At 38.7% G+C, this 15,138-nt stretch overlaps 1 protein-coding gene across 2 annotated transcripts in view; it reads right to left on the reverse strand.

The window, feature by feature from the left end:
- Window positions 1–15,138, reverse strand: part of DNAI4 (dynein axonemal intermediate chain 4) — a 56,703-nt gene that overhangs the window by 5,013 nt on the left and 36,552 nt on the right. For both annotated transcript variants that reach the window (XM_072997767.2, XM_078392963.1), the window contains exons 15-17: window positions 6,834–7,060; window positions 5,033–5,186; window positions 2,476–2,602 (exon numbers count right to left, since the gene is read on the reverse strand). In XM_072997767.2, the coding sequence (XP_072853868.2) occupies window positions 2,552–2,602; window positions 5,033–5,186; window positions 6,834–7,060 (432 nt within the window). In that variant the 3' untranslated portion in view covers window positions 2,476–2,551. The remainder of the gene's footprint in view (window positions 1–2,475; window positions 2,603–5,032; window positions 5,187–6,833; window positions 7,061–15,138) is intronic.

The following is a 15,138-nucleotide window of genomic DNA, read 5'->3' on the forward strand; positions in this document are numbered from 1 at the left end:
CACAGAGGCATGAAAGTACAATTTGTATATAATTAAATGGATATGAGTTTCTGACTGAAGTTTTATTATTACTGAGAAAAAAAGAACATAAGGAAAACAAATATAATGGTACACTTATTAAAAAAAGAGGGGGAGATTAGCTTATATGATATATTAAAGGAAATAGTTAGGGTACTTTGTCCTTTGTCTAAGTTACCCCTTGCTATGTAATTGATGTTGACTGGTGGTTGTTTGCCTGAATGTCTACAAACTAGTATATGAGAACTGGATGGTACTAGTCTTCCCAGAACTGAGCTGGTCTCAGTGCACTGGTTGTTTATAAAGAACTTTTTCACAACATAGAAATTTGCTTTATTTGGCTAAGCCCTCCAATCTAACTGCCTCCCCAACTCACACACTTTCACATTCCAAGGCTCCCTGGGGCACCCTTTTCCCCTAGGGAAGCCTTTGGAAGCCTTGGGATGAGGTGGAGAGGGCCTTTAATATTCAAATTTTGCTGCCCCAGTTGGGACCACAGCAGTGATCCGGCTGTGATGTTTTACTATTAATTCCTCCCCTTCCCCCATCCTGAGGCTTCCTCAAGGCAAAAGAGAGCCTTAGAGAGCCTCAGAAACTGAAGTAGGGAAATAGGAAACTTTCAAGCAGTTTATGTTAGTGCCAGATCAGGATTAGCTTTACCCAAATTAGTTTAATGCTTTTGGACTAATTGATAATCTTTCCACCAACGTAATATAGGAGACTTCTGCCCAAAGTGTGAGAGCTTCCTTCCTTCCTCCAGCAGCCCCTCCATACTCCCTGAATGTTCTTCCCCTGTTGTTCAAGTGTTATTGCAACACAGTGTGAATTTATAGGGCACACAAGGGGCTGCAGAGTGGAGGAGGATTTCAGTTCACCAGCAATATCCATTTTTGCTAGGCGTGAGCAACTGTGGGGGTTCAAGGACCATTTTGTTTCCCTCTGCAGTCCTCCATGGTTCTCATCCACCACCCAAAATATGGAGAAAAAATGGGGGCGGGGATTTGAAGTAGCTGGAAGCCTACTTTTGGTTTTGGAAAGCTGATATTTGGACATGTTACCTCACTTAACATATTTGAAAAAAAATCAGTTGCTTCTGAAGGCTTTCGGGGCCAGAAGTTCACTCATTTTTGTGTGAGAAAACAGATTTTTTGCACCAGTGGGGCACTTTGCCCACTCCTGTATTAGTGGAAGGACACTATTAGATGATAATCCATCATTTCTGTGAAGTGGCCTGTTTTGGCTTGGTAATTCATCACTTTACATTTGGAAGTAGAAGCATAGAATAATTGATTTGGAAGGGGTCTATAAGGCAGGAATCCAAGTAAATAGTAGATAAACTACAAATGCCAAAATTTATTTCATATATCTCCTGTGTTCTCCAGCACCATGAAATAAAATTCTGACCACTATTTACCCTGTTTCATAGGAAAATATATTGTGAGTTATAAGAGCACTGAAGAGATTGTTCATCTTTAGCAGACCCAATAAGTAAACACCTGTCCATTCATTAAAAGCAGCAGCATATCATTTTGTCACATTTGGGGGATAATGATTAACACACTGTTCACTCTTTAGAAACATACAGGAAGTATTTTTGTCATACAATTTCTTCATGAAAATGTGCAAAATAGATGTGAAAGTGGGTGATAATGCCTTCCTTAACACTCTATAATTTTGAGTGGCTTAACCATTTAGCAGTTGTTGCCAGGCTCATAAAACCAATTTAACATTACTGTCATTTAAAAAAAATATATGCCCAGGTGTGACAACCTTCCAGGATTATATAGGCCTATCCAGTCAATACTGGAAGTTAATATATGACTTTAGATGTAGGAGGTTAGATCCAGACTGGCTGTTCATTGATTGGAAGGGTTCCTTCCATTCATGGAACAGGTAAGAGATCTATTGGGGGCTCCATGCTGGTGGAAAGGGGGTGGCACAATGCCCACAATGCCCATCCACAGGTTTGTCCTTCCCTCTTGTGCTGTCCCATGGCACTGGATTGAACTCATTAGGTCATGTCCAGACTTAATAACATAGTAGTAGAAATTAATAGAATTACAGTTAATCTTAACTAACATAAAACCCATTGATTTCAGTGGGTTTGTGGATGGCTACATTTGGTTCCATTACAGTGGCGGAATAAAATTTGGATAACAATGGATTTTTCTATCTATTACCTAAATTATTCATTTTTTGAATAGCTTTTCATAGGATACCATAGAGTTTGCAAAAGCCAGAGCATGGCTTCAGGTTTAATTTCTATCTCTGTATTGTCTTTGGCACACATCATATTGTGCTATGCCATTCTAGAGTTAACACTGGCAGTTAACTTTGATGTGTCTGTAAGGATTGTTTCTTTTCAATCCAGGAATTTTCCAAGGTTTTCCAACAGATTTGATTCCATATACCGAATGCACACACATAAGTACATATATATATATATATAATAGTTACTTTTTTCAGCATTGCACAATTAAATATCAGGTGTCAGATATCACTTCCTGTCTTCACTCCATATTGCTGTAAAAAGCTATACAGGAAAGGCTAAATTAGAGCCAATCATATCATGCAAAATGTCCACCTGAAAAAGATGAAATAAATACAGTATGTACATGAGCATTTATTGTTATCAACAGACCTATCAAAAGTCTTTTTGTGCTTTTCTTTTGTTTAGTATTGTCTTTTAATTATCAGCAAGAAAGTGAATAAATGAATCACTTGGACAAAGACATGAGTAGCCCAAATCTGAACATTGATGTCCTCGTGGCGCAGTGGTTAAAACGCTGTACTGCAGCTAAAACTGTGCTCACGACCTGGGGTTCAAATCCCAGGTAGCCAGCTCAAGGTTGACTCAGCCTTCCATCCTTCCGAGGTCGGTAAAATGAGTACCCAGCTTGCTGGGGGGGCAATGTGTAGCCTGTATAATTAAATTGAAAACCGCCCGGAGAGTCCAATAAATAAATAAATAAATAAATAAATAAATAAATAAATAAATAAATAAATAAATAAATAAATAAATAAATAAATAAATAAATAAATAAATAATGTAAAAATGCTTACAATAAAACTTGCCAACACTCATGGCTTTTATAAGGACATAAACTGAAATGCTAACACTAGTACATGACATCAGCAGTAAAGGCCAGCACATGTTTTAAGGCCTCAATCCAATCTCCACCTTTCTAGAAATTAACCACAATCTAACTCCATGGGATTTACTTCTAGTTGGATAGAAGGACAGTGTTGTAAGAGTTTCGTATGTAAACAGTTTTCAGGACCATGACTGATTTAGAAACTGAGCTGTTTTTCACAAGAAATCCTTGAACTCATTTTTGCATTTCATGTATTTGTAAACACAATGAAAATGTTACACTGAGAAAAATGTATAAATTGGCTCTTTTCTTCCTGTACTGGTAACATTCACAATTGCCACTTTTATCATAAAAAGTATTTGTGGAGTTCATCCCTATACAAGTTTGCTCAAAAGTAACCTCTCCTTCTCTCAGAGTTCGGTTGGACTTGTCCTGAAGAAGACAAGTCTAGAGCCAAAGCCTTAGGGACTAGCCATATATCCACAGCAATCTTATCCAAGATTTTAAAAATGTTTATCTGTTTATCCATAATAAACCTTAGTATCCTATACATCACTAATCTTTATGTTCTTTAAGCTAGGCTACAGAAGCCACTACATCCTCTACCGTTCCAAAAAAGAATAAAAGGTTGGCCAATCTCTTTGTGCAAGTGTTGTTGCTGTCCAAGTAATGCTTTTCATGAAGTGATCCCACCCACATCTTCTGAAATAAATAAATAAATAAATAAATAAATAAATAAATAAATAAATAAATAAATAAATAAATAAATAAATAAATAATGGCAATACTAGAGCAAATGGCATGATCTCCTGTTACTTCATTGGCAAGACTTCCCACTCAGTGGAAGCTCAGTAGAATACTGAATGTTTATAGGAGCCTCCTGGCACAGTGCGCCCAGAGAGTGCTTGAAGTGCTATGGGGCAGTATATAAGCAGCACACTTTGCTTTATTTGCAAGTTGTATGTACAAATAATGTCCTCCATCACCAAGGTGGGTTTTTCATGTTTTATGAAAAAAAATACCACCAATGCGCAGAGGATTAAAACCAGTTATGCCTTCTGTACTGAGACAGCATACAGCTGAGCATAAGTTCAAGCAGCACCATTAACAAATAGTTACAGTGGACCCTTGACTTACAGACGGCTTGACTTACAGACTTTTTGAGTTTTTGAGCAAAATTTAGGTTTGACTTGCAGCCTGAGAATTGACTTACAGACCAGAAAAAAACCAAAATGGAACAAAAACGGCCTGTTACGGGATTAATCGGTTTTCAATGCACTGTACGTCAATGGAGATTTGACCTACAGACTTTTTGACTTGAGAACCACCTTCCAATATGGATTAAGTTCTCAAGTCAAGACCCCACTGTAATCCTTGTGCAGAGATACTTTGCTGACATGCCATTAACCTGTTACTCGGGGTCAAACCAAACTGTTTGGCACATTCTAGAACTCCTTCAAGTGGTGAAAGACAATTTTTATCAATGCACACGGCTTCTCTCATCTATGTATTTTTCTCTGTCTGTCTGTCTCTGTCTGTCTGTCTCTCTCTCTGCAACTGGTAAACACAGGCATAATTTGCAAATGTGATTGCTGTGCACATATCTCTGAGGAAACCTTATGAGATAGCTGTTTAATCAGAAGGAACAGATACTTTTCTTATTGTTTAGCTTGACAAAATAATGCCATATGGAAGAACCAGCTACTGTATCCCCTCATTCCTGGACTGGCCACTATATTGCCGTAGCAGCCACAATGAACATGACCCCAACTGCAGTATTTGGATGCCATGCTCCCAAACTTGTCACAGGTTGTGCACTACAAGAGGAGACCAATTTACTTCCAACTAGATGGCAGAGCATTTTTTTCATGGCTCCATGAGGCTAAGTGAGTTTAAGCTTCTAATGTTGCAAAACATACCTTTTTTCTGTCTGATGCAATCATATTTCTTAGTGCATACACAGTGACTAACCCATCACTGTCCCCAATCAGAATACAGTCTGCATTTTTAGCAAAAAGTACGGTTGTGAATTTCACATTTCCAGTGGCAGGGTTCACAATCAAGGGGTCCAGCCTGTATATAAATCAATAAGACATATAATGTATCACCACAGCAGTAGCGCCATTTAGAGGATCCCACTGTGGGATATAGTTTACTTTTAAATGAGTGCTTGCTTACCATGTTTAACATATTACTTTTTCCAAACAGTAACATTCATGTTGCCTCATGTAGCTAGGATATGCCACACAGTTATAGTCAGAGCACAGCCTTGCATGTCACTTAGGCCGTTTGTCTTAGCAACACTGTGGGGCTAATTATAAGGTAGCTAGCTATATTCCTGTGCCTTCATTGGCTCTTTTTTATGCCAGAATTTAATGCTCATGAACAATGATCATTAGGCCCCTTAAAATAAAAATTAAACCTGGCAGGGGTTAAGGGAAGACATCAACATGCAAGGGGCTCCTTCCCCTGGCACCTTGCTTGCCATGAATGCAATGACCAATTTTAGGCATGGTGGAATACAGTGGTGCCTCGCATTACAACATTAATTCATTCCAGCGAAATCAAAACCCATTTAATGTGTTACGATGGGCTGGAAACTCACCATCCAGCGGAGATCCTCCATAGGGCGGCCATTTTCGCTGCCTGTGCAGTGAGGGATCCATCCCAGAAAACAGCGGGGGCCATTTTGTTTACCCGGTGGCCATTTTGAAACTGCCGATCAGCTGTCCGAAAATCATCGTTTTGCAAAGAATCGGTTCCCAAAGCAGGGAATCGATCATCACAAAGCGAAATTCCCCCATAGGAAACATCGTAAAGCGATTGCAAAAGCGATAGTAAAAAGTTAGTCGTAATGCAGTTTCATCGTTAAACAGAGCGATCGTAAAGCGAGGCACCACTGTATGGTATTTCCCTTCGGAATGCATTACGTGGCTACCAGGGAGTAGGCAGTCTCTTCCCAAGTAGTGGCAGAGCATATGTTTTGCACGCAAAAAGCCCCAGCCTCCTGGAGCTTGTCTTTTCATCACTTCATGCTAGAAGGAGAGTTTTGTGAACAGAAGTGTTGAGCTGCCCTAGTGTGTGGATGAGGGATCCAAGGCTCCCATTATTAGCACATGTTCGCAGTTGCTGTTTTAGGGGCTGAGGTTAGCACCATTCTAAAGTGGGATGCAGTGTTACTGCTAGAATAAGCAAATCATACAATATGGCCTGCACCCTTTTCACAGCAGACTGCCTTTGTCAGTAGTTTCACTCCTGCTTTCACCGCTGAAAGCCAGCTGAAAGTGCTGAAAGTAGATCACTACATCCAGATTTAGGCATATGCTGAAAGCTACCCACCATGTCTCCACCCCACTTCCTGAAAATGCTACAAAGGTGGTCAGGGGACCCCACTGATAGGATAGAATGAGGGAGTAGATTACCCTTCAGACTATGCCTGTTCAGTAAATCTGCCTACAATGGAGGGATCATGGATCCAGACCACAGAGAGCCTCCCACTAGCTTTTCTTCAGACCATATGACAGCAGCTTTGCTTTAAATGAATGAGCTTCCCCAACCTGCTCAACAAACAGGAAGGGTTTAAACTGGTTTCAAGATTATCCGTTAAGGACAATACAGAAGGCCATAACACTATGCAGTGTTCTCAAGAATAACTAGTTACACTGGACTGAGATACAGCCAAACAATTTAAAGGCTCCTCCAAAAAATGCTGTTACTTACGTGCTGACACTAAGATCCCAGATTTCAATTCTAGTTTCATTTGCAGCTGCAAACACATATGCTGAACTGGGAGACCACATTATGTCATAAATAACATTAGTTGTGGAAGTGAATGTCAAGACAGGGTGGGTAGAATCATGGCGCCATAATATAATACTCCAGTCTGCAGAACAACTTAGAAACACTTCTGTACTGAATGGATTCCATGCTATCTTGTATACAGGACCCTTAAGAGAGAGAGAGAGAGAGAGAGAGAGAGAGAGAGAGAGAATGATTTGATTCACTGAAAAGCAGCTAACATTTCAAAATATAATACTTGGATATCTGTATGAATAGAGTTGTAAAGACTAGAGAGGGGTTCTGAATACTTGTGCAGATGTATATTGCTGCAGAATAACCAAACAAGTGGCCGAGCAAGGCCAGCAAACTATTTATTTGATAAATGGTGTAATTTTACACAGACTAACTTCATTGGCCATCATCTGAAGGAGACTCTGAGTGCATACACTCAAGCAAAACCTACAGACATGTGAAGCTTTCTCTACTTCATTGCAGCACTTCTACTAGCTGAGATGGCATGGCAACTTTTAAACAGAATGGCAGTTTGCCCCCACAGTTTTCAGCTGTGGGGGCAGCTGTAATGAAAACTGTGAAGATCACCCTTGGCTCTGTGTGCCCTGCTCAGTGTCTCATGTGTATGAGATCACAACAATTCCTTTCACTGAGACTTTAAGCATTTTAAGTTTGTGCCTCTCAGTGGAGGAGATACAAAGACAGGCCTGGCCTAAGATACGCTGACTGAAATTAACACCTCTTCCTGCTGATTAAATGGGAATTAGCAATCACCACTGACATTAATTCATTGTGAAATGTCACTCCACAACCCTATAGAAAGTACTGCTGTGCTTTTCTCAGGGAATGGAGAACCCACAATTGGTCAGCGGGGAATGGCAAATAGATGCATGAAAAGGTACTGATGATGCCAGAAGTTAACTGCTGAGTTACTATCAAGAGAATATGGAGTCAGGAATACTCAGAGATTCTGCTATAAGGAGGATAAGAGACAAGATTGACAGATAGATCCATGAACCAATAAACAGGACAGCAATTTGCTTCAACATAATTTTAGGATCAAACAGAAAAATAGAGAAATAGAGAAAAATACAATTAACGTATCTCCAGCAGCAATAATTCCCCATGAACTGGAAGATGTCTATTAAAGCATAGGGTTTCTGTCATCTTATATCTTGTGCTTGTGTGAGAGAAAAACAGGCATCATTTACCATCTGATTGCCCCGGCTTACTGCAAATCACAGTGTGGGAGGGGGAAAGAGTTGTGATGACTATCTGGAAGTTGAATCATGGCAACTGGACTTCTTTCTTATTAGGTTGAAATGTTTCGCTACTCATCCAAGTAGCTTCTTCAGTATGAGTAGAATTGGTAGGAGATCCCTGACATACCCTCCACATTGGTTTCACTTCTCCCTGGTCTGAATAGGCTTGTAAGAAGGACAAATAACTGGGGGTGAGGGGTAATCCCACTTCTGCTGTCCTTCTCCACCCATTGTCATGGGTTGTTAACAGTTGTTAACAGTGAGTGGCCTTTCTGGTGTGTGTGGTCCTGGTCTTTCTGGAGACAGATGAAAGGGCAGCATGATAAACAGGAGACAGAATGTATCTAAGGCCTCCATCCCTGTTGAGTGATTTTCTTTTTAAATGTTTTTTAATTATATGCATTCACATATACTTTCTTATATTTTATGCCCTTCTTCCCTCCCACCCTTCCATTCCCATTCCCATGGCAAAGTCATATCAAAATTTTTATAACTCTTTTCAGGGAAAATTATAAATATCTTCCAAGTATATTACAATTACCAATAATTTCTTTATACATCAGGGAGTCCCTTATTATCCATTCCATTCATATAAACAATAAAAGGATGCCAATCAGTTGCAAAAGAGTTAAAAGTGTTTTATCCCTTTAACTATATGCAATTTGGCCCTTAATTTTTCATGCAGTGCTACCTGCCATACTCTTGAGTACCATGCTGTAATTGATACTCTATGTTTTTCCACCCTTTCACTATGGTCTGTCTTGCTGCAGTCAAAAGATGGCCTATTAAGGTTTTGTATGAAATGGATTCATTTTTCCCCAGAAAAAGAGTAAGAAGTGCTAATTCTGGAGATTTGTTAATCGACTGGTTTGTAATTTTATTTATTTCATTAAACACTTCTTCCCAAAATTGGTCTACCTTTTTGCAATACCATCAAAGGTGTTGAAAAGATCCCTTACACTTACAGCCTCTCCAACACATTGGTGACATTGCTGGGTTAATAATATGCAAGGGCCAAAGTGAAGTCAAATACCATTTTTGGAGTATATTCAATGAAATCTCCGTGGCTGTGACAGAGACATCTTTGTATGGGAATTGTATAAACACTCCTGACTATTTCTCTTCATCGATTTTAATATTCTAATCATGTTCCCATATCTCCTGCAACCCCATTTTTGATCCTTGATCTATCTCAATCAGCAACAAGTGTTGATACTGCTCCTATATTTCTTTCAGCTAGAGAAAGGAAAAGATTTTCAAAATAAGTGAGGCACTTTGTGACTTGTTTCACAGTGTTGGCCTGTATAATATTACATTTGATACCACGTTAGCCATGATATGCCCCACTCTCTGAAATGATCCCTCCAAAAATCCTTAGAAAGAGGTTGTTGATTGGTACAAAACTCCATTGACCTAATAAGACCAATCTTTTCAAAGACTCTTGGAGTTAAATACCTCATCACCTGTGAGAGACCTGGATGACAATATATTGGTATTAAAGGGGAGCTATTAATAGGAACGTCTGCTTTCTTTTATTCCACGATTGCATTGCAGGATGTAGAGTACTATGAACATTTTGGAGCTAATGTTTCATATCCTTTTTCACATACAATATTTTCCTAGCTTGGATGTACCCAGTAATTCCATTTCTATTTGAAGCCAAGGGGCTTGGCCCAATCCTATGTCTAGCTGCATCATAATACGAAGCTGATAGGCTTCATAGTATGTGTGAAGTAATGGTATACCACAACCTCCTTTAGTAATTGGATGGTAACAAAGGGATTTTGCTGTCCTGGGTGTTTTCCTATTAAAAATAAATGTTTCAATTCCTTTCTGCCACATCTTGAATGTGGCATCTTGAATTTTTAAAGGCAAGACATAAAAGAGATATGTAAACTGGGGTAAAATCATCATCTTAACTGAGGCAATTTGATTCGATAGTGATAAGTTATATTTTTCCCATTTTTTCATTTCTAATTTGGATTTCTTCCAAATACCTACATAGCCGAGTTTGAGAAACTTGGTAGAACTTTTAGCTATGAAGACTCCTAAATATTTAAACCCTTTATTTGTGAGTGGGACTTTTAACCTTTGTGATACTGAAATTTGATCTGGGGGGGGTAAATTGAAGCACATTAAGGCAGATTTCCTAAAATTCACTTGAAGTCCTGCAGTCTAAATTTTTTTCCTAATTCATTTAGTATATGAGGAGCTGCTTCTATAGGATTCCTCAGCATCAATATAAAATCATCAGCATATAAGCTTATGACATGAATTGAATTCTTAATACGTATCCTCCAAATATTTTCATTTGCCCTTATATGTGAGGCTAAAAATTCTATCACCATAGTAAATAGAAGATGTAACAAAGGGCATCCCTGTTTAGTCCCTCTCTGAACATAAAATTCTTTAGAGTCCTAATCATTTATCTAGAGCCTTGAACACATAGGAGAATAAACTTCATGTAATACAGATGTAAATTTAGGGCCAAATTTATAAAATTGCAAAGAGTTAAGTAAAAATTTCCAACTAACACAATCAAAGGTCTTATAGAAATCTAAAGCTAATAATGCTAATGGAGACTGATTTTTTTTTGCTGTAATTTATTACTCCAAATAATCTTCTAATTGGGTCTGCAATATATCTTTTTGAAATAAAGCCGAATTGATCCTCATGTATCATTTGTCCAAGATACCCCTTAAGATGTTTTGCTAAAACTGAAGCAAATAGTTTACAGTCTGTGTTGAGAAGTGAAATTGGCCTATAAGACTCCATCGATATGGTGTCCTTTTGTGGCTTTAGTAATACCACCACTCTGGACTGGGTCCAAGTTTGTGGACGTTGTGCCCCCTCCAGGATGGCATTGAAACCCCTTTGCAGATGAGGTGCCAGAAGTTCACTAAATTGTTTATAGAAGGAACCAATATATTCATCTAGGGGTTGCTTTGTAAATACTTGGTATTGATTAACGTTAGAAGTTAGAAGAGGGATCAGAATATAGGGGTTCATCAATATCTGTAAAAGCTTCCAGAATCTTTTGCAGATCTAGACACCTTAATCCATTCTTATTTATTATACCAGTGATTTTAGTTTTTCTCTTGTTTTTAACCTATTTTCCAAAAGTTTTGACCCTTTTCCATCAAATTCATAATACTTTTTTTGAAGGTGCAACATCTCTGTCATATTTCTATTAATATCTATTGCTTTTAATTCTGCCCTTTTTCTATCTAGAATTAACCTCAGTCGTTGTGAACCACTCTCCTTATATTTTCTCATTAAGGAAGTTATCTCTGATTCTAAATGCTTATTTTTTCATTTCTCCTTTTCATCTTTGACAATTCTTTTATACAAATACCACAGTACAGCCTTCATAGTTTCCCATCTGGTGATATTGAAGATTGAGGGATCTGCATTATCTTTAAAGTAAAATTCCAAGCCTTTACGGATATTATGCTCATGTATTGGAGATGTTAACAATGATGAATTGAATCTCCATAGGTATTCTGTTTCCCCTTTGTTCTTTACTTAGGTTCAAATTCACTTTTAAAGGTGCATGATCTGTCACTTTGATCATTCCTATTTTAGTTTTCATTACGTTATGCAACAAACCTTTTGTAACTAAAATTGTATCTAGCCAAGAAAAGACTCCATGTGCCGCAGAATAATAGAAGTGGCTGTTATCTTCCAGATTAAATTCTGACCAAACCTCATGTAAATCATATAATTTAAATAGCTGTGATATTTTAAAGTTAGATTTTCTATGTCAATTATTCCTTTGTGAGAATAATCCATGTGAAGGCTTTGAATTGTAAGTAACTCGAGGATCTAAACCCTGCATGTTCCAATTCAGGTCCCCTCCTATTATAACATTTTTATCAGTAAATTTTCTTATCTTCCTAAATTCCTTATAAAGAAAAGGGAGCTGACCTGTGTTGGGAGCATAAATTGTAGCTAGGGCAAGTGATTTAGTTCCATTTAAAATGCCCTCTAAATATATATATATATCTTTATCTAAGGTCTTGAAGCTGCTTGCTTAATTTAAATTCTAAGTCAGAATGAAGGAGTATAGCCACTCCTCTCCCTTTTGTGATCCCCTTAGCAACATACTGTATTTCCTTTTCCACTCATTCACAGGATAATAACATATTTGTGAATTGCCTTATGTGTTTCTTGAAGGAATAGTATTGATGGCTTGTGCTCTTTGATAACTTGATATAGCTGTGCTCTTTCTACTGGATCTCCAACCCTGAACATTTAAAGTCAGTGCAGTTAACTGCATGTTTGGTTCCAAACAAAGATATTTGAATAAATTATTTCCCTGTATTCTACAGCTTGAAGATACAGTATATAGTTTGCCACCTAATCCCCCTTAAACCTCTCTCCTCCGCTCACACCCACTCCCTGGCTGGCCAACAACTTATAACTGAACAAAATGTTACCATTTTCATAATACTGATTTTACCACCAGCCTAAACCCCTCAGATCACCACCTTAAGACTGCCCTCTTGTGGATTCTTGCCTTGCATTCCTGCCTTCCAAAAGGCGCTGGTTAAATCCTATTTCTACCCTACTACTACCTATATTTGTTGTGGGAGGGGGGAGAAAGTTTCTCAGTTAATTAACTGTTACAGTGATCCTTGTATGAACCCTCAGACCAAAATATAAGAGGGGTTTCATTTCCCCGTGGTGTGCTACTTTCCATATATTTAATATTATAAATTTAACATTATACCTATCCTTTAAGTATTAAATCAATAAACTGTATTTCTAAGTCTATTATAGAAGAATGAGGAGCAATATGAAAATGTTCTTTTCATATTTCATTACTTCAGTTCATTTCTTCTTCATTTTTTTCTTGCCCTGACGTGTGTGTAGAGTATGTTGTGATTGTGGTTCCCTTACTGATGTCTCTGACTGCTGTTGAATTTTGCATTTCTGATCCATGCTTGTCTTTACCCTTTCTTCTTCCTCAGCTATATCCAAATGCTCCATGTCTATGGGAAGGTCAATCTTTAATTTCTGCAGGAGGTCCTCCATTCCTGCCTTGTTGGTAGCTGATAGGACATCCCCATCTGAGATGACTTGAAGGCAGAAGGGAAACCCCATTTGTATTTCACTCCTTCTTCCTGTAGATGTTGCGTGTAGGGACAGAATTCTTTTCAACACCTAATGGTTTCCGGTGCTAATTCTTGAAAGATTTGTTTCTTGCAGTCCTTATACAAAAGTGCTTTAGAGGTTCATGCTAATTTAAGTATTTCCTCTTTCTTTTTAGAGCAGGCAAAGCAAAGAACCATGTCTTTAGGATTTTTTTGTTTCAGGAGGTCTGGAACCAACTGCACAGTGCGCACATTCTAAATCTTCCACAGTTAGAGAGAGGTCTGACCATTGAGATTGAAACCATTCTACTATAAAACTGGCCACATTTCTTTTTTCTACACCCTCCGGCAGTCCACACATGTGAATATTAGCTCTTTTACTATGATTCTGCATGTCTTCCAGCTGTAGTTTCATATAAAAAAAATGTCCTTTTGCAGAGCCTGAATGGAAGCTTCATTTTTTGTTACTGTCACTTCAAGCTCTTTAAGCTCTGCTTCAGCCTCTTTAATTCTACCCCTCAAAGGTTCCAGTATTTATTTCAGCTTTGTGTCTAACAGCTCTGCCATTCCCTGTATTATTTCTATTTTCAACATTTTTAACTTAGGGTCAAGAATAGACTCACCCACTGTTTGAACCTGTGTCAGTGTCTCTTCTGATGCTTTTTCTCTGGTCACCATCTTACATTCCTTCTGGCAAGGGGCATCTCTTTTCCAAGATCTTGAGAGGTATAATTTTTGGCTGTTTTGGCTGTTATTTATTACTTCACCTCCTCCAGACAGGTCCTTTCACCTCACCAACAGATAGAGACTAAATTTATGTCTTTGGAGCAGAGATTGTTAACATAATAAAAGCAATAATTTGGAAAGGTCCTGGAGCTCTAAACAGTCATGTCCTACTCCGTCTTTGGCAGGCTCCTCCCCCTGAGTGAGAGATTTTCTATATACACATGTATGGCCTACCGACCCATCTCTTAAACCAGTGGTTCTTAACCTTTGTTACTCGGATGCTTTTGAACTGCAACTCCCAGAAACCCCAGTCAGGACAGCTGGTGGTGAAGGCTTCTGGGAGTTGCAGTCCAAAACTCCTGAGTAACCCAAGGTTAAGAACCAGTGTCTTAAACCACCTATCTTCTAGGTCTCAAACGAGTACATCTTGGTCATCAAATGAGTGTCCTTTGTCCTTCAAATGAAGAAACATGGCTGATTGTGATCCTGAGCCATTGCCCCTCCTGTGCTGGGCCATTCACTTGTTTAGTGGTTGTTTGGTTTCTCCAATGTAGAGCTCTGAACACTCCTCTTTGCATTGTACTGCATATACTATACTGTTCCTTTTATGTTTTGGTGTCTGGTCTTTTGGGTGGATGAGTCTCTGTATTAGTGTGTTTGCGGGTTTGAAGTACTTGGGTATGTGATGTTTACCAAAAATCCTTTTGAGCTTTTCAGACACACACGACATGTAAGGAATGACCAGGTTCTTCCAGCACCTCTGTGTCCCAGATTGTTATATTGTTCTGCTGGGTCGGGACAATGCCTTGTTAAAGGCCAATTTTGGATATCCACAAGCCTTAAGGGCTGTTTTCGAATCTCTATCTTCTTCTTGGCTTCTGTGCAAATGAGAATGTTCCTCGCTCTGTGGTTTAGCGTCCTGATGACCCCTAGTTTGTGTTGCAATGGGTGGTGAGAGTCAAACCACAAGTATTGATCAGCGTGTGTAGGTTTTCTATAAATTTCAGTTCCTAAGCTGCCCATGGATCCTATGATGACTGCACAGTCCAGGAAAACCAGCCGGTTGTCTTTGGTGTCTTCCCTGCTGAACTTGATATTTGGGTCCACTGTGTTTATGTGGTCTGTGTAGGCCTGTGCTTCCTGAATTTT

Source organism: Pogona vitticeps, chromosome 4 (assembly GCF_051106095.1).
Source record: "Pogona vitticeps strain Pit_001003342236 chromosome 4, PviZW2.1, whole genome shotgun sequence".
NCBI classification, from domain to species: domain Eukaryota; kingdom Metazoa; phylum Chordata; class Lepidosauria; order Squamata; family Agamidae; genus Pogona; species Pogona vitticeps.